A 20,231-nucleotide genomic window follows, 5' to 3' on the forward strand; every position below is an offset into this window, starting at 1 on the left:
TCAGGGGATTACTGCATGTAGAAGTGATGGTAGGATTTTTAGAGCAAGTTACCCCATTTATCTTTTGAAAATGTAAGGTGGCATATTAGAGAGAGAGGGATCATGGGCATATTTCTACAAAGGAAAATCTAACGCACCGCAGAATACTTGAAAACATACTGCAATAAGATAATGCTTGGGTATGAGTGGCAAATAACTGCAGTTTCGTACACAAATTTGGAGCCAAGTCGTTTTTTTTGCTTCCAGTCAAATGACCCAATTAATCTCAGTGTTAAAGTCAGCTGTCAAAACATCCACTTACCAAGTTTGCATCCCTTATTTATTCAGCAAAAAAAGGAACCACATCCGAGTAGAAACAGAAAATACTACAAAGCAAGGGTGATTATGTTTAGCTCCTGTTATTCCATCACTGTCCTCATACATGTGATGTTAAATTCCACACTTGGAAGCACAAATAAATCAAGAAAGTTTATGTTCATGCTTATGTTATGTTATGTGAAGATACCACTATTTCCCTGTTAGGATTAAATTCAGCCCAGTGAAAAGAGTGACATTGTGAACCATATCAACCTTTCTGAGGTTCAACACCCATGCACTGCTGCCCCATCCACCATCCTCTTCCTCTGCTCTGACACGGGGACTCGGCTGGGACACATGACTTCACGCTGTCCCTAGAGCCAAGGAATTCCTCAGAGCATACACAGCTCCATCATGCAGGAGATGGTTCTGACTGCTGCAACACTTGTTTATGTCAGGTGAAGTGTTCAACTCCTTCCCTACCTTTTCATCCACAGAGGCAGAAGAACACATTTCCATATTTCAAGGACAGAAAAACCAGAGACAGCAGATCACGTTGGCTACCTGCCTTTAGCGTCACTTTATCCATCAGCTGGTATTAACACCTCTGCCTTACCTTTATACAGGGTATCTGCGTTCTCAATAGCAAGTTGCTTCTTGGCAGCTGCTCTGCGATAGACCACGTGTGTTCTGCCTCCTCCCTCCTCCTCCTCGTGGGCCCCCTTCTCCAGAGGTTCAATGAAAAACTCATCCTTGTCCGTGCGAATCATGCCAGCCTGCAGCAACAAGGCAGAGATCGAACATTTTGTGTTACTGCACATACAGCAGACACTGTGAGTAAACAGTTACAATATGCTTAAGCACACATTAGTGCTCTCTAGAGAGCAATTAGGATGCAGAGAGGAAATCAGGTGAATTCTTTATTAGAGCAAAATGAAGCATCATTTCCCCAACTTGACAAGAAAGGACAAAAGGTAAAACCCTGAACCAAAGGGATTTCTCCTCGAACCAAATGAGCAAAGCACAGGTCTAAGACTCTGTCTAGGAAATACCATCTCAATTAGAAACCAGCTACAATGAAAGTTAATATGACCTTGGCTATCTGTCAGCCACAGAACGCTCCAGTGCTTACTATCTCTGCTAAATAAAGGATCGGTTCAGAGTTGGTCCTTACGGGCAGTTCTACAGCCAAAAAGCACAGAGTCAGCCTTTCTGTTCATAAGCAAAGCAGAAAAGAACTACAGCTTGCGTGCAGGCAAATAAGCTTTGTGATTATCTTCCCCTTGACACAACGGGTTGCACTGACAAAAAAAACTTCTTTCAAGAATTAGCCACAAACTAGTTTTAAAAAAGGTGTCAGCTGTGCACTGCCAAGAGAGAAAAACTTATCCAGACTGGAACAGACACCCAGGTATGAAAAACTGAGAAATCTGCACTGCTACAGAGCACCTCAAAGGGACATCATCCGAACAATTCTCACAGTTTTCACTGCTGTTTAACACAGCAGGGAAACCAGCATAAAGACTGAACATTTTTTAAAAGTCTTTTTACCATTTTCATGCAGGTGAAACAACCTGGATGCCCTGCAGTTGTCTGCTGCTGGCTGTCTTGTCCCAGTGGGGAAGGTGACCACAGCCAGCAGGCAGCTGGCAGAGATGGTTGGCTTCAATCAATTTTCCTGCGTGTATTTACACATCTGTGTTTGAGAACTTAAACTGACGAACACTTATTGTGTAAACAGAAAGTCTTACTATGAAGACTGGAATCTTAATAGTGGAAGAAACTGTTTAGAGTATTAAGGAGAGACGCCTGAAATCCAACCTTCACATCCTTCTTCATCACACTCTTTCCCACTCTGTCCACTGACACCTAAGCTACTGGACTTAGGGGCTGTGCCCACGAGAAGCTCTCACCAGCGACACATTTCTTCTTGGAGCCCACATCCTCTGCTGGGAGAAGCCCGACCTCAAGCTTCCAGGAGAGACAGTTTGGCTGCCTTGAACCCAGCAGCCTCACTTGAAACAAGTATCATCTAAACACTCTTCTCATACCCCAGCATTAAAGTTCTCATACAAACCATATTTTTCTTCTACAAGCAGCAAACTACATTTCTACTGCTATAAATACAGTATGTTCTTTGGTTTCCTCCTTGGAAAAATGTCAGGTTCATTTGTCATGTCTTAACTTACATTAGGCAAGATTTCCAGTCCCAGATTTCATATATATAATGTATACAAAAACAGATTGAAGAGGAAGGATTAAAGAAGCAAAATTATATCGAAGCAATTTAAACTGATGCCATCCTGCCTGTATAGAGAGGAAACTGAATTTGAAATCTTGTCCTGTTTCTTCTTATCTAATTTAGATTCTACATCAGACACAAAAAAGGTGAGACAGGCTCAGCAGCTCAAGGAAGCCAAGACAACCAAGCGAGTAAGTGCTGAACCTAGAGAGACAGCGACTGACATTTTACTGTAAAAAGAAGTACATGAAAAATTCAGAACTGATGTTTTATTCCAGAATTACTCTCCTTTTAATACATATATATTAATTGTACACACACATTTCTTCTGGATATTGGATATTACATCCGGCAATTTTAATGTCGTTTTATGAGAAATGCAAAACCAGAGATGGAGAAGAAAGCAGCATTTGCATACTCAGCTACACGCAATACGATGCGCATGCCATACAGACGCCCAGGAGAAACACGCAGGGAGCCTGACTGCCAATGAAAAAAATGTGATTTAGCTTTTGGCAAGTAAGCTGTATCATTGCATACGTATGTATTCCTGGACTTATTAAACCTACTATTAACTTAGCAGCTAATGCTGGCTCTTAATTGTTCATGCGTTGTTAAAAATACGGACCGTACTGGGGGAAACACTGCTGCCACTGTGTACGCAGCAGGGTGTACCGGTGAGAGTTTGGAGAAATTTAAACCTTCCAAGAAGATAAACAGAGAGGCAACTTCTGTCTGATCAGTTCCGTTACTGATTGGAGGTGAACAACTTTTATAATTGAAATCTAGCTTCCAGCGCATGGCAGGCTTTTGGAAAAAAAATAAATAAAAATCTCTTGAGACTGAAGACTGCTCCCTGAGGAGATGAAGGCAACACCCTGGGACAGGCTACAAGCCTCGACAAAGGAGAATTTGAAGGCTGGTGCCCAAGACATAAAACCAGTGGCCAAATGCTGACACTCCGTGCAGCTGGTTGTGTCTGGTGTTGGCCCTTCTGCACGCAGAGAGATTCCTGTGGCACTGAATACTGCCGAAGAGCTGCCCATCCATCAGGCGCTCTTATTTCATACTCTGCTTCTTGGGTAGACCCAACACCACTCTGTACATCCCCATGACAGCAGCCTCCTTAATCCTGTTGTAGTGCAGAAAGAAAGAAATTTAACCTTTAAACACGGATGAATACTTCCCCCACACACCCTTCATTTTCATCTTGGACTTCATCCCTTATATGAAGAATTTCTCTTTTCCTTTAATCCTGAGAAACACATCCATTATTTTTGGTCAGAAGTATTAGAAAACAGTTAGTGTGTTTGTATTGTAAAAGAATTATTTATTTATGTAGAGATATATATTCCACACAGTCTTTCATTTAGCCAGCATATTTTCGTGTCCTGAATTGAAATAAAGAAAATATGGCTTTGTTTAAGATTTTGAGAAGAACATTCACTTAGAGTTCCTACAGCAATCCACAGTTCAAGCCATCCACCTAATAATATACCCACAGTTATAAATGATTCATTAAGAAATACGTGGGGCTCCTGAATGTCTCCGCCACACATTTCCTTGCTGCTTCAAGCAGGACATTTAACTTCTTTACTTCCATTTCTCCACCTCTGAACCCGCACAACAACAGTCTTACGAGATAATTACAAGGGCTGATTTGTTTTTTTTTTTTTTTTTTTTTGCCAAGTGCTTTGAATTTGAAAAGCTTGAGATGATTGCCTAATGTTTTTTTTTCTGATATCTCTCAGAACACCCCAAAAAAAGCCACCAGGAAATGGAGATTGCTTTTAGGCACGAACTCAACACCAGGGCTTCGGGCAGCCAGTCGGGCAGTGGAGGGGCATGGCTCCGGCAGCATGAGTTTGCCCGTGCCCTTTACCCAACCTGTCCCAACTTTGTGATGACAACAGAGTGCATTAAAGTTGCTGCAGTTTGCTGGAGAATAGCTCTGGATGACTGAATTAGAAATGCTGTTACTTCTGAGCAAACTGGTGCCTTCCTTTTGACACGGGTTACACCAGAAAGACCTGAAAAATTTCTGGTGCTATCTCTGGACTCCAGGGAATGCGAAAGCAGAATTCAGGCTCTCAATTATCAGTTTCCTCCAGCTCTGAACAAATTACCTGTGGCTGCTTTCATGAACCTTAACAGTAAGCGCTAGGGCCAGAGCCCTCTGCTGCCATGCTCACCGCCCACCCCAGGAGCTCTGGGTACAGGAGCAGCACCTCCCCTCGGCCCCTCCGGCAGCCGCACGCCTGCTGCGTAACTCGGAACTAGGTGGGGAACCAGCATCCGCCCTGGGAAGTACCCGCAGGTCTGGCAGAGATGCTGAGTGAGCTGTTACCTCCTCCCCTCCTCTTCTGGGACTTTCAAATAGAAACTAAAGTGAGTACGGGAATATTGCTAAATAATGATGGCAGCTGTGACTGCATCCTGCGACTTATAAAGATACAAATTAATTGCAAATGGATTTGCCTTTGGAATGCACCAAACTGTAGCAAAAAAAACTAGAATACCCCATTATTTCCCAAAGCAGGACATCCCCAGGCCTTCCTTCCAAGAGTTTTCAGATCCCAGCTGCAAATTACTCGAGTCAAGCACTGCTTAGTATTCATTAATATGCACTGAAGACTAGAGCAGAAGACACTTAATCAAAAGGAAACTGCAGTTCAGAGAATCAAAACCTCAGCTAAGGTTATCAAGGCAGTTCTTTAAAAGTGAAAGCCACAGGAAAAAATTCATAAGGAATGCAGAGAGTGCCTGTCCTGTCTAATTACGACAAGAGTTATATTGATACGGCACAAATGAGTCCATCCCAATACAGAGGGCGAGGGTTTAGGTGATGATTGATCACCAATCTCCTGTGGGGTAACAGAGCTCCTGAGCCACGCCGCAGACCTGCCAGGCTCCCGAGGACCCCTAGGACCTATGGATACGTGTAAATGCAATGACTGCACAGACCCTTCTCTACCACTCGGCTTTACAGGACGCTGCCATCAGGTCATCACCCCCACCTGGGACCCGCTGCCGATGCCAGACCCCACCACCGTGGTGGGACCACCGGGATTTCCTCGCCAGCTTGTCCCGCACTGCAGAGCTCAGCGGTGAAGAGGTCTCTTCTCCAGCCTCCTCAGCCCCTCTCGCGTTTCTGAAGGCATTCTTTTAGCCTAACCCGACAGAAAAACCGCCTGGCATATTTAGACTCTGCAGAAAACTCCAAGTTTTCGAGCATTAGCTCCTGTGGCTAATTAAATGTCTCACTGGTTCTGCACTTGGTGAGCAACTTAATTGTCTCCTCGTTCCCATCGCTGCTCCCTGTTCTAGGCTGTAACGAAGCAACCCATCTAGCTGCTGCTGCACAACTCCAGAGCTTCAGCCCATCCTGTAACCGCAAGTTTAATTAATGTTCATTTTCTTCCTCATTAGTACTGCTTTACAAAGTTTCTCATTGCCATATAAAGGCAGATTTACTTCCCAATCTCCAAGCACATGATACAGACAGAAAGCTAAAATTAAATGTGAGCAAATCTGAAATTAATAATAAATAAATTTAAAAAATTCTAAGTGTCTGCTTGGTTAAATCCATAACATAGAGTGTTGCACAGACTCTTGGAAACACTATTTCTGTAAATAGAGAAACTTCTGGTTTTTTTGGGGGGGTATTTGATTCTGGAAAAGGTAACTGGCCACACAATGTACCTGTGCATGACCATATCCTAAATACAGTCCTGGACTTATTCTCCTTATACCGAGTTCAGACTACCTGATATTTAAGCTCAGAGCTTGGGTTAGGAGCCTGCACTCTGATGTCAGCAAAGCCTCCAGAGGGGAATTTGCAGTACGGGACCCTCCCAGCAATCAGTTCACAGAGACGCGGAGACGGGAGATTCGTACGTCACTGTACAGTTGCCAAAAAATATTCTGCAGGTAACTTGAAAGAGAAAAATATTTACATCTGCAGGACAGCAAATCAGACAAGGTCTTATTCTACTTCTTTATCAATGTGCTTGTACCCTACATATACTTGACTGCTACACATTTGACCAAATGGGCACTAACATGACGCTTTCGGCAGAGAATGAGAAAGCAAACTGCTTATGCTATTTTTATTTATATCCTTCTCCAGGCCTTAGAGCCACAAGAACATGCTTTTTCCAAACAGCAACAGACACGTCCTCCCAGCGCTGAAGTCAGGTATGGAAACATTATTAAGTTCAATTACATTACCACAGACCTGATGCATAAAGAGCCCAGATGACTGGAGCGAGATCACCCAGGAAGTCTGGGGTATAACCAAGGACATAACACAGACCTTGCAAGCTCCTTCCAGCCCACGTGGGATTTCTCAATGCTTTCAGTCCTGCAATGTATTTATTTTCAATCATAAAGTACACTGATTCGGGAACAGACATGCCTGGCATTTTATTTCCATTTATCTTCATTCATATAGATAACAATGGAAAAAGAGCTTCTTATGTCAGATTTGCATTTGATGCTTTGAGTACATCTTGAACTCTTGAAGCCCTGCACAAGCAAATCCACCTTTCTCTAAACTGAATGGAGGCACCGAAGGAATTGCATCAAACATTTGGAAGATGTTGCCTCTTACTGTGCTATATCCTGTTACTGTCCTATTTATTCAGGCCCAGGCTGGGTGGGGAAAGGGAAAAAGATTCTTTTTTTGACATGTATTTTTTATTACTGTCAGTCTAAAATTAGTATCTTTCAGCTTTTTTCCATTTTGCAATTAAGTTGCTTTATTTTCTACACTTTCTCAACACAATTAAGAAGGTAGGGGAATAGTTATGTATACAAATACGAATTACATAGATAGATTGATAGACAGACAGGCAGAGCCTGCTGGGTAACCATAGGAAAGCTGGATGTTTCTTAGTGACCCTATTTATCCTCTGCAGAGCAGGGTTAAGGTCACATTTTTAATGCACTTTGGGATCTCCTAATGAAAAGCAGCACACAAGAGCTATTCATACTACGGGTGCTTTCATGACAGTCTGCTTTCTGACGGTCCTTGCAGCACAAGGGAGAAAGAAAACCCATCCATTCATGTGTCTATATGCTTCCACCGCTACCGAAAATAAAGTTTTGTCCACAGAGCCCAGCCGAGCCACTACACAGCTGCAGGTGTGATTAACAACAGCAGTGGGACAGATCCGCAGCCGATATAACCTGAGTTAACACAGCCGCGTTAGTTTACAGCAGATGAGAATCTGGGCCCAAACCGTGCATTTATATGGAATAACTCATTCTGTGTTTTTAAGAGCGGTTTTTGTGGTTTTCGGAGAGACAAAACAGTGAGACAGACTGTGCCTCTCATTCTCACTGAACTGTGAAGAAAACAGACACGACTAAAGCAATACCAGCACATCTCAGGACAGACACAAGCGTTCCAGCCACAGTGCCTCGCTTTAACCGCTGGCCAACACTGAAACTGTTGCTTCCCTACGCCCTGCCTTACGAGAACAGCACCCGGTTCTCACCTGGGCCACTCAGTGCCCACCTCTGGGCAGCAGCAGGTGCCCCGAGCACGGCTCCCTTTGGTGAGCCTCCTGCCTCTGTCCCCCGCCGCCTGCTCCCCCTGTGCTGGCAGCTGTTCACCCTAAAATCCTGGGAGTTCAAGAGAGAGATGCTGCGTTTTCAAAAGGTTACGTTAACATACACGAAACCACGGCTTTCTGCAGAGTTATCTGTACCAAACACAGAATGCAGCCTGCAGAAGTGTAGCAGAGACTTGGAGGAGGCAGATTCACGGCAGACGTCCCTGATGCTGTGCAGCATCGCTCCTTTGGCAGGTCTGCTCCCACCTTTCAGGTGCCTCCGGGACCACCAGCAGGAGCCTCATCTCCAGAGTTAAGCTGCCAGACCTCTTACAACCCGGTAGCTTTTAAAACAGAGCCCAGCATGTTTTTTTAGCTAAAAGAATGCTCAAGCGAGAACGTTTTGGGAAGTCTCTAGGTCTGAGGTCCGCAGGTCTGCGTAATTCCAAACGGGAAAGAGGTGAGTTATTAAATGGCCGTTAAGAACGAAAATGATAAATGCAGCAGATCGTGCCGACTCAGGGGACTGTAAACTTGATTGCTGTTGTTGCAAGCAGGGAATAGTAATTGCAGTTCTCTGCAAGAGAGTTTCTCAATTTTAATCTTTCAGGGAGGAAAAGCATGAATATCAAGTCCATGAATTTGCTAACAGCGAGATCCAAAAGGATTAACTTTCCCATTTTAACACAAGGAACCATTTGAAATAAAGCATTTCTGAGGTCACTGACAAAACGCATAGCTGAGTTCTACCCTCAGCAATAAAAATGAATTGACATTCTGCAAGAAAACAAAACCAGTCCGACTGGAGAGCTCTTCAGCTCAAATTCTCACAAACTGGGGTGGTTGCTACACAAGTTTCTTTTCAAAAATATATTTGCTTAAGGCACAAATCACCACCCACTGAAGTCAACGGGTGTCACATTCATAAATCTCAAGGCCAGGATTCATAAATGAATTCATAAATATTAAAGCAGTTGAGTCTGACCTTCTGTGTAAGACAGGCCAAAGACTTTCACCAGAGCCTCACTGCAGCCTCCCAAAAGCAGCCTTCCTCTCGAATGCAGCAGGACTGGACCAGATCCATACATGGGTAGGAAACAGAGTCTGGGGCTTTGCTATGGTAAATAAGATAAAAGGATGCAGACCAAACACTGGAGGAAAAGGGGTTACTAAATTAAACTTTTTTTCTTTTTTTTAATATACTAAATTAATCTGAGTAGAGACTGTAGAAACTTAGCATTTAAAATAATTCAAAGCTACTATATTTTTTTATAAATAACAGAAATCCTGAATCTTCCCTCGAGAAGATGGCACTGCAGCAACATTTCATATTCCAAAGGAGTACCGGTGCTGCAGAGAGCAAACTCCAGCGCAGCGCCAGCCGCCCGGGGCCTGGGCCACCGCGGCCTGCTCCTCCGCCGAGCTCTCCCCGTGTCCCTCAGCAGCCCAGTGCCCGTGTGGCCACACAGCGAGCGGGTTCAGGATCCTCACCCCAAAAGGCAGTCCTATGAAGATGGGAACCGTGACAGAATCCGGGCTGCCTGGTCCCCAGATTCTGGCACCAGCACCTCCAGTGGGAGCCAGACCCCCAGGTGCAAAACCTCACCCAGGCAAGAGGCCCCTGGCCCCGTTCCACCCCTCTCCGAACCCAAACCAGGCCACAGATAGGTCCAGAGGTGGTCTGCGCAGTTACCCACGGCTCAGAAAAACAGAGCCATGCTCTGCTAAACACAAGTTTTACTTAAATTTTATGCCTGTAAGGCCGAGGGGAAACAAAAGCTCCAGAAGCTTACTATATCTGGCACTTGTTTTCCTTTCCACATCCCACAGCCAGGCTTATTTTAACCTTCCTGCTCTTCCCCTGTATGGGAGGGACAAACCTGAAAAGCAGTTATCCAAATGAGAGCTTGAAACCTAATGAGAGATGAGCTTTCAATTTTATCCTGTGCTCAGTTCTAGGCTTCCAGTACAAGATGTCAACAAAGTGCAAGAATCAGTACAGAAACTAAAATAATTAATCCCTGGAGGAACGGGCTTATTAAGAAGGATTAAATCAAAAAACTAATGTGCACTATTTGTCTATATGACAGAGGAAAGGAGGCATATGATAACTCTCTGGCGTTTGAAAGCATAGAGAGAATAAGAATTGCTGATGGAGAAAAACTTGGACATATTAGGAAAGAAACAAAAAAAAAGAAGCCCCAATGGAAATTTTGGGCTGAAATGTTACAAACAACCTCACGTAGCTTAAGAAAAAAATTACCTCAAAAGCCTATCCTTAAGAATCTTTATATTAATATTTTTTATTCTTTACATTGCATTAGTACCTAGAGATTAAGGAAGATTTAGGTGCTGAACGATAATAAATACATTTTAGCAGACTCCTGCAGAAGAAATAAAGGGCATCAGCTGAGAGCAAACCGGGCTCAGATAACTCGGCCGTAGCTGGTGGTCTATGTCCTTGGTGAAACAAAATCACGAGCACGAGCTGGGCCTCTTCAAAGAGCCCCTTGCTCGAGCAAAGGGAGCCCAGCCTTTCCCAAAGCCCTGCTTCGTCCTGAGCCAGTGAGACAGAGGGCAGTTTTGGGACAGTGGGAACTTGGCTGTAGCTGGAAGGAAGCTGGAGGCTCTCCATCCCTGACTTCATGGGCCAGCCACAAAAACGGATGCCAGACAGACCACCCAGAGACAGCCTGAAGCTGCCTCCTTGCTGCTGCAAGTGAAATAAGTGCAGGTAGAAGTCCCGTGGAGGGGCAGGGTTATTTGCACTCTCATATAAACAACCACCATTCCTTACTGCAATGGATCCATGTGGTGATCCGTATGCCTAGACCAAAGGTGGCAAATCCCACAGCATGCAAAGGGTCTCTGAGGAAGCACTGGGAGGAGCTGGTGCTCATGGTCATTGGGGGCATTAGGACGGATGTTCTGCATGTCAATTTGCAAGCTGAAACCGGGAGTTTTGTTGTGGCACTGTTCTAACCATGTCTACCCCCTTGAAAGGACAAGTCAGACAGGCAGTGCACAGCTGAGAAAATAAGGTTTGGGTTTAGGGGGTATGGAAACAGAGCTTGGATTCACCAAGCACTGGGGAGAAACCTTGGAATGGATGAAGTCTGTACAGGAGAGAACAGCTTCTCCCATATCATCACTGTATTGCATACTGAAAATGCTGTGAAGAGGATTTTAAGTAAAAGGAGAGGAAGGTGCAGAAGAGTAAATGTTGATGTGTGCTGATATAAGTACATATCAGACACTCAATGAAAAGTCTGGGGACACTAACAGCAGGATAGGAAGCACACAGGAACATCAGTCTGCCAGTGAAGAAGAGAGTCTAGAATTAACTCACATTAACCATATCAAAAAAGAATACAGGAATTTAATCCAGAATGATTCTAGATATAAATAGGAAAACAACTGTATAGGGTAATACTACCAACTGCTTGATTGGGACAGCAATATCAACTGAGCTACACTGAGGGAGAACAGAAGGGCTACAAGGGCACGAAGCACGCAGCAATGGGAGATGTCCACTACTCCCATGGATACTGGGCATCATTAATGACTGCTTCATGAAGCTCTAAGACCCAGGCTGCAAAGGGGATGCAGCCTCCGACTGTGTGAGCAGAGTAGTTGAACTATTACTGCTGGGGTTGAAAAAACACTCTGTAGCGCTGAGCACAACGTGCTTGTGTACAATGTCGTGGCAAGAGCAGCAAAACCTGTAATATTTCTACTGCGGTGCTTGCTTCCGAAAAGGATAACTATGTAAGAATAAAGAAGCTTGTTAAAGAATTGAATGGGCACCTAAAAGAAAACCTCATTGCAGGTAGCACTGAACTATTTAAAGACAGTGAAGGCCCAGAGCAAACGTACACAGCCATCAAAAGAGTTCAGAAAGAGCAAATGAAAGTCAGCACTGCTAAACAGCAAGGCGAGGGAGGGTTATTCGAAGAATACAGGCATCTTTCCAAAATAATAAAATAAAATAATAATAATAGTAATAAAAAATGAAACAGTCCAAATTAGGAAAATTGAAACACTCAGACTGGCAGATTAAATGTAAAAACACAATAAAGGCAAGCCAAAAAAAGAGTCCAAGGAATAACTTGCAAAAAGCATAAAAACTAATCAAAAAAACCTTTCTGAAATAGATCAGGAGCTGAAAACTCATCAGGGAATCTAAGTCCAACAGATTATCAAGGTGTAAAGGAGCACTCAGAGACAGTACTGTAACAGCAAAATTAAGTGAGCTTCTTCAAAACATGCTCACCTTGAGAACCTGGAGGAGGCCCCTATGTAGGAACTCTCCCCGTCTAAAGTTGCACTGAGAGATCTGTCTCAAGCTGAAAGATCAAATGAAGAGGTTATAGAATAAAATCTACAATAAAGAGGTTACAGGACTTCATACTGACAAAACTTGGAGATGAAACAGTCTAGCTACTGTCTCAAAACTGCTTCAGAGCCAGGGGAACGAACGCAAATAAAAACGTAAAGCCAGCTTTTAAGAAGGGCTGCACAAGAGATCTTGGGTCCAAAAACCAGTAAGCCTGACAGGCACTGGGGGCCCTGCCCAGTACAACACACATTTCAGCTGTGGAAGCAGGGCACATCTGCCAGTAACTAAAGCCCAGAAGGGTACTGATGCCAAGACACCAGAGATAATCGCTCACCACTGACCGGTTCTGGAGACAACGCAAGGACTTTGACATCTGGTCCAGTGCCCTACAGCCATTCCCATGATCCGATCTTGATCACCTCCAGTTTTTCACATTATTTGCTGTGCTTTTCATGATACTTTTCTCCCCCTCTCCCTCCAAGGCTCCAGCAACTAATATAACATTTCATTACTATCTGAACTGAAGAATATTGCCTCTGCCTGTTCCTTAAACTATGGCTCCAGTAACCATAAGCTTTTCATCAAACTTCATGCTCCACAGCAGAACTTAAAATATTCACCTGTACAGACAAAACTCTACAGGATCCAAGCCCAGCTAGATAACTGGAGAAACATGAGAAATCCGTAGGTGTTGACACAGAAGGTAGGCTGTAAATATTATTTTATTTTAGAAAATGAAAACCACCTATATTCTTTGGAAAAAAGTTAAGAGTGGCTGATTTCCTCAAAAAAACAGACATGAAGCTCCAACCTCTTTGCAGCAACCAGCAACTAGATAGTCAGGAGCTGAACACAACATACACCAAGTCAAATGGAGCCTGTAGAGGATGCACTCCCTGAAAATAACAGGGTATGGAAAACAAATGTAAAAAAAGAAGCATAAATCAGTCAGCAAACCTTTCAGTAATACTAGAAATCAGATTATTTACCATGTGTCAGTAGACTAGTCTATTCACACCAGTAGAGCTGGCTTAGGGCCACCACATTCTGGTGAGTTTACACATGGCCTGTTTATTTGGACAATACTATTACAACACAAGATAGATAGTAGGGGAGTTCTTGAAGAGGTGGTTTCCATATTTTGCACATCATCTATAAAACAATGTGGCTTTGTTATTTAAAGTTGCCTGTAAATCTCATGAGATTACTTTATAATTAAACAGACATTATTAATTTAGGCTACTAGGCAGAGAGAGAAAAACATTTGTAGCTCTTGAGCCAACAATGCTAACAAACTTCTCAGAGTCGATTGTCCAAATGAAGTTACAAGGATTATGAGCCAGGAATGTGGAACAAAGGAAATACAGGGGTAAGAAAACCAGTTATCTCCTCTTACAAATGCAAAAAAATGTCAGTTTACAAATGAAATTACCAGATCTGTATCAGCTCCACCACTCAAACCAGTCAGTTGCTGCAATCATCCCTCTAAGTCCTGCCTAGAGGAACAACAAGTACCCAGCAGGGGCACAACATTGCTGCCCTGTGTCTCCTGAGGACACCCAGAACGCTGCTGAGGATCCCACTGGTGACACGCGCCCACCCAGGACAGCGACACAGCCCGAGTGCAGGGCAAAGAGGCTCCAGCCAGCGCATCGGCAGCAGAGGCAGATGGATGAACACACCGCAGGCAAGTCAAGATGTGGCGTGCGATCTGAGCCACTGAGGTTCACGGATCACAACTTCCAACATTTCTGAAAAACTACAAAGGAGGTCCAAGACACCCTGACTTTTCCACTTAATTAGCCACTAACTACATGATCTAGGTTAGAGAGAGCACCATCAGGAGCCCAAGATACACAATTCAGGAAGATCAGGGAATGAATGCATAGGAAACTGTCAAATGGAAGCTAACACTAGCAAAAATAAATAAATAAAAAAACTAAAATGCTTTGGCAGAAGCATTTAACTAACCCACACATCTTACAAAGTCCTAAATTAGCTCCTGCCAACTCACGTGAGAGATGGATGACTATTGCTACAAGTTCAATGAACATTTCCTCTCCCTCTACAGTCAAAGTAAACTAGCACTTTTCTTTTTTTTTAAAGGATGTTTGAAGATGGGATAAAAAAAGACAAGACAGATGGCATTGTTATTCTGTTATACAAGTCAGTGGCATGGATGCATTGAAAACACTGGATTCAGGATGCCCGCAAATGCAACCAAACCAAAATGTTCCTATAGAAGTTAAATGGGAATGATCAGAACCTCAAAAATCACTCTTATTTCAGCAGAGAGACTGAAGATGTGAAATATATTTTCCTAATATGAATGAGAAAGAGAGGAAAAAAATTCATGGTGCATTAAGGAATACCCAAAAGTTGTCTCTTCATTTCTTCACAAAGAGTAAGAGCCTAACAATTAAATTAAAACATGATTTCCCCTGCCTCCCTCTCCCTAAAACAAAACACGGAGTAAGTCCATATTTTTCATCCCCCAGCTGACATCTTATAGCAAATTAAAGGTCTTTAATACAAACAGTGAGAAGCCTCAGAAACTCCAGGGTGCCCTAGAAAGAACAGAAGCAGGTCTGGTCTTCTTGGTCTTGGACTCCTGCCAGACCAAAAGATTTTGTCAAATTAAAATGCCCAGATGATCCTAAAGAGAAAATCTCCCAGAGTTTATTTTTTTAAAACTAGTGATATTACTTCATATTTACAGGTTGAGTTTATATTGGTACGGTTTTTGTTTTTACAAGCCCATGTTCCAACTGACCCTGCTTTCACAGTACTTACACCTACTGTGACAGTTTTACAACCTGTTGTAGCTGCCCCACGCAACACAGCCAAAGCCAAGCTGTTCTTTTGGTCGCACCATCAGGTTTCATAGCTCTCCTTCAACAGGTCTGAAATTCTATTTAGGTTCCTCATCTCTATGGAAACGGCGAACCCCACGGAGCCTCACGGCACGGTGCAGGAGGAAAGCAATCCCCACTCCCTCAGTGAGGAAACAGGAGGCAGGAAAACTGGGTGACTTGCTCAGGAACCCTGTGGCAGAGATGAGAAGCTCTCCCCAGATCTCCTGAAAGCCAAAATCAGAGCATGAACCACGAGACACCCTTCCTCTCCCCACCAGCAAAACCTCGCGCTCCCAGCAGCTCTCAGCACTGGAATCGCTTCCGACCTTGCCGCGGTTCTCAGCTTACAAAGCAGGAGCCTCGAGGGATACGAGGGATACGCCGTTCCGTGCTCTGCCCCTTCGCTACTCTGCTGCGACGAGTGTGTCCCTCGAAAGAATCCTCTCTCCCAGCGCTGCCTCGGAGCCTCCTCTGCTCACCTCCGGCGCTGCCACCAGCCCGGGCCGGTCGCTGCGCTGCAACGAGGAGCTTTAACGCAATTAAGAGTTTCGTGGGACTCCTCTGAACTCTGGGGAAGCAGGAATTTCAGCAAGCTATAAAAGTCGTTTTAAAAAGTTTTCCAGATTTTATCATTTTTCACAGAGTCTGCAATTCTCCTTCCTGGCTGTTGAAAAATGACACACAGCTGTGCCCTGGATCCCAGCGGGGCCTCCTGGCAGCCAGCGGGAGGAGGCCAGGCCCGAGGCCATGGCCGGGGCTGAGGCCTCACCCCAAGCCCCCTGGCTTTTCTCTCCAGACAGAAGGGACGAGGCCACCTCACCGGCACAAACGGGTGCAGCACCGCGGGCTCCTGCCATATCACAGCACTTCTGAACCATTAAATAGCAATCTGCTCTCCTGAGTAGGATCAAGGTGAAAAAGTGAACAAACACGTGAAAGGAGATGGGGGAGAAACGGGAGAAAGTCTGATGAGTGTTGCATCGGACCTCCCCTTTTAAGGCAGTTTTCTTTCTCTTGTTTTTTACTTTTTGTTTTGTTATTTTTGGTCTGTTCTGGAGTTATCCAGGCTCCTATCAATTTTCAGCATCTTATTTTCACATCCATCTTTTCCCCAGATTCTGAACATATTTTCTGCCTTTTCCAAAGAGCTCACATTGGGTTTCACGCCGTTGCAGAACAGATGGCACAACGCTTACATTTTCTTCACCAAATGGACAAACACAACTGCTTTGTTCTTCCCCTCGCCTCTGTGCTCAGCAGAGGATCAATCCTGTCCCCACAAGCCGGACAGAGGCGATGCAGCAGCCGGGGCAGCCCACAGCGGTGTGGGATCAGGCGCTCGCCTCGCTCCCACAGCAGAACCCACACACGGGTGCTCAGGTGGCCACGAACATAGCATCTCCCCATCGGCAAATGCCCAGCTTCCCTGCAGATCTACAGGAATAATAAACCTTGGGAAAGCACGAGAGCACAAGGGGAGGTAGGGAGAATGAGGAGCACAAAACCCTGGCTCTCCTGCAAGAGCCTGAGGACAAGTGCTGTAATTTTTTGCCATATTTCAACCACTTTAAGCAGCCTTCAATCAGTCAGAATTATAATATGTAGAAGAAACCTGTTCCATCCTGGAAAGCCAGAGGCCACTTAACTTCATGACAGCAGACTGTGATCAGACCCAGCTTCCTGCACAGAGCAGTGAGAATTAACCCCTGGCCTGCCAACTGCTTCTCCTGTGGTGGCAGACAAACACAGCAAGCGTTCTCTGGAAGTTTTATCTGGTGGCAGATGAAACAATCAGTCTGCTCCCTGAAAATCCAAGTATGTCTAGGTCACATCGTGCTTCTATCGAAGACTCCACTTGCACGTGAAGCACAAACATACAGGGGCCCACATCGGCATCTCCAGGGGTGTTCCTCAGCTAGGTGCCAGAGGACAAGATGATGAGCTCGTAGGGTTTTACACTGGGCCTGTGATCCTCAGCACACTACGTGTCTGGGATGTCTTTGCTGTAACGGCCAACGTGAATACAGACAAACTTTTAAATATACTAACACATCCTTGGTTATAAATCCATCAGTACGTTCACAGGCACGAAATGCTTTTAGCATAAACCAACTTGTTCACCCACTCACTAACCTCTACGTTTACAAGTGTATCGTGGTTGTAAAACTGGTGCTTCAGAAATGAGACCTAGCTACCCAAGATTGTTTCTTTCTGAGCTGTAGTTACCTTGGGCAAAGAGGAGGAGAAAAAAGAGGGCAGGATAGTGAAAATCAAACTTTTTCATTCAAATATTTTAAAAGGGTTTTCCTACAGTTTTTTCTATGAAATTTTATAGCCTTTCTAGAGGAAAAGAAAAAGTAATTCTAGTTCCATCTCTTAGAAATTGAGAACTTATATTTCAATTTCACTCTCTCCAAGCCCCTTCTCACATCTCTCAAGAGTGAACAAAACTTTGACTTTTTCCACACTTTAAAGATATTTTTAAAAATAGCACAACATTTTAAAATTAATTGTATTTGAAAAATAGGCATAACTTCAGCTTTCTTGCAAGCAATTACTGAAGTGAATCATATGATTATGCAAACCACAACCAATATTTTGGTGCCAAAATACAGCTCTGCAGAGAGATGTATAAATACTGGCTAAACCTTGGAAAATAAAGGTTACACAAGTAGATAACAGAACTCTCAGCAGCTACTCAAATTTCCTCCCCTTTTAATTTCTTTGGAAAGGAATCAATTAAGAAACAAACATTTCTTCAGCTCCTGCACCATCCTTTTCATTGCTGCTGTCTTGTGGAGGGAACTAAATCACACCTCAAAAACTCTCCCAACGTTTCATTTCAGAAAGCAAAGTCACCCGGTATGGCCAGAGCTCTCAGTGCTGACTCAGCTCCTTTGTGCCCAAACAATTAGGGGGTTATAAAAGCAAAAACTCAAGAACTACAAAGTTCAGGTAGCAGCAATTGGTCTTTGGGACTCTGCTCTTCTCTGCCTCTTGTATGTGACTCTCTGACAATCACGGCACTCAGCACAAGTGAAAGATGTGTGCAAACAGAAGGTTCTCCTAATTCACAAGTGATTCATAGAGGAAAAATTGCTGAAGGACATTTACTTTTAAATCCCTTTTTGTACTCTGCCAAGGTAAACTTAGGCATTTGTAAATTTTTGTTCAGTACTTGTACAAATTTAATAGATGGCTAAAATTAACACGAGGGACTCTTAGCTATACCTCATTTAAAAAGACCTGAAATATAATTAAATATTTGTATGCATAAAAAGCAAGTAGACTTGCTTTTCAAACCTGGAACCAATCTTTCCTCGGTGAAGCATGCATGCAAAGAACAGCCAGATACTTCTAAGAATGATGGCCAGGGTCTGATATTAGGAGGCCCCTTTGAATATAATGGGGGGAGAGAAAAAAAAAGAAACAAACCAAACATTAAATTAGAATATCAGTACCACAAACCATCTTCTCAGTGCAAATAGATACACCAATCAGTTTAGACTGTGGGATCACACAACTTTATGTCAGTACAATATATTTAAAAGCAGTTGATTCCTATGGAAAACATGTGGATAGAGAAGCTTAGATATAGACTCACCCATCTGCCACCTTCTCCTCCAGTAACTCCTGTATCACTCACTGGTCATGCTATGCCTGCAGCTCCTCTTACCAGGAAGGGATTAACCACATTCTTAATTCCTGTTGGAAATGCCTAAACCGGAATGTTGGCTATTATTTATATCAAGACAGAGGTCTATAACAACAACCTTGTACACCACATTGTGCTCAAAAAGCACATCCCTTTATGCAGTACACACCTGTGTGTGTCAAATCTCATTTTACTACTACACAGAAGATCAGTGAGTTAATTGGCTGATTTTTTACCTTTTGCTCTCCACTGATCTGTTCTGCATCTTTTTAGTTGAGTGATACAGATAAGACATAGGGTCTTTTGAGTGAGCTACTGTTCAAAATAATACACACAGGTTTACTGGAATTTGTTCTTCCTTTCCTTTGATCCAAATGTAAGGAACTGTGCACTGAAAAAATATATGGACATTCATATTTTTGTCTTTTCATGCATGTCAGACATCACGGTGTGCCTCCTCTACAAACCCCACATAAGTATGTATAATGTTGAATTAAAAGAGGTTATGTTCATCTCATCTATTATTAACCAAGGATCTTCTGAACAGATTTGAGTATGTGTTTACTCTGTCAAAACCTACAAACTGCAATCTACAGTTAAGAGCAATACTACACCTACATAAGTGGAGAAAAAGCAGGAAGAGGGTTCTGCAAAGCAAATGAGCAAATGCTAAATAGATCCTATTATATTGCTCTGACTGTTGCAGCGCAAAAGGGAGAATAAATATTGAACATACAGCACTATCACTTAGTTTTTGATGAAGTAGTTCAGGACTAAAGAGTTACGTATTACATAAACCTGCAGCCCATGAAGAACTTACAATTGAACTACAACCCTGCGCACAAGGACTAGATACAAAAAACATGAGTGGGGTAAACATCAGATGCTAATTCTTTCTGATTACCTGCCAAAAAGCAGCAGCTGGGGCATCTGAGCACACATAAGTCATCTAGTTACACATGTGCATAGAGCAGAGCCTGCACTGCTCGGTGCCGGCAGAGCCCAGGCACCTGCCCCGCGACTGCCGCGCTCTGCGTGCGCGCAGCCGGGGCACCGAGCCCCGGGGCTCGCTCCATATGGGAGGCACATGGCAGGCTGAGGGCACAGCCATGCACAAAAAGATGAAAAAGCATCACAGGTTCCAGCAGATTGCCAGTTATCATTTCAAACGCAACAGAGGATCCCTGTGGGCAATGCTATTTCGAGAAGTCTACCTGGCAGGGGAACAGCTGAGCTTGGGAGCACGTGCTGCTCGTTTGTGCCTTCCTCCAGCTGCCCTTTCGCT

At 43.8% G+C, this 20,231-nt stretch overlaps 1 protein-coding gene across 2 annotated transcripts in view; it reads right to left on the reverse strand.

Moving 5' to 3' along the window:
• Positions 1-20,231, reverse strand: part of ADAMTS2 (ADAM metallopeptidase with thrombospondin type 1 motif 2) — a 191,086-nt gene that overhangs the window by 125,557 nt on the left and 45,298 nt on the right. For both annotated transcript variants that reach the window (XM_048057168.2, XM_067005513.1), the window contains exon 3: positions 914-1,073. In XM_048057168.2, coding sequence (XP_047913125.2) covers positions 914-1,073 — 160 coding nt within the window. The remainder of the gene's footprint in view (positions 1-913; positions 1,074-20,231) is intronic.

Source organism: Anser cygnoides, chromosome 14 (assembly GCF_040182565.1).
Source record: "Anser cygnoides isolate HZ-2024a breed goose chromosome 14, Taihu_goose_T2T_genome, whole genome shotgun sequence".
Lineage (NCBI taxonomy): Eukaryota > Metazoa > Chordata > Aves > Anseriformes > Anatidae > Anser > Anser cygnoides.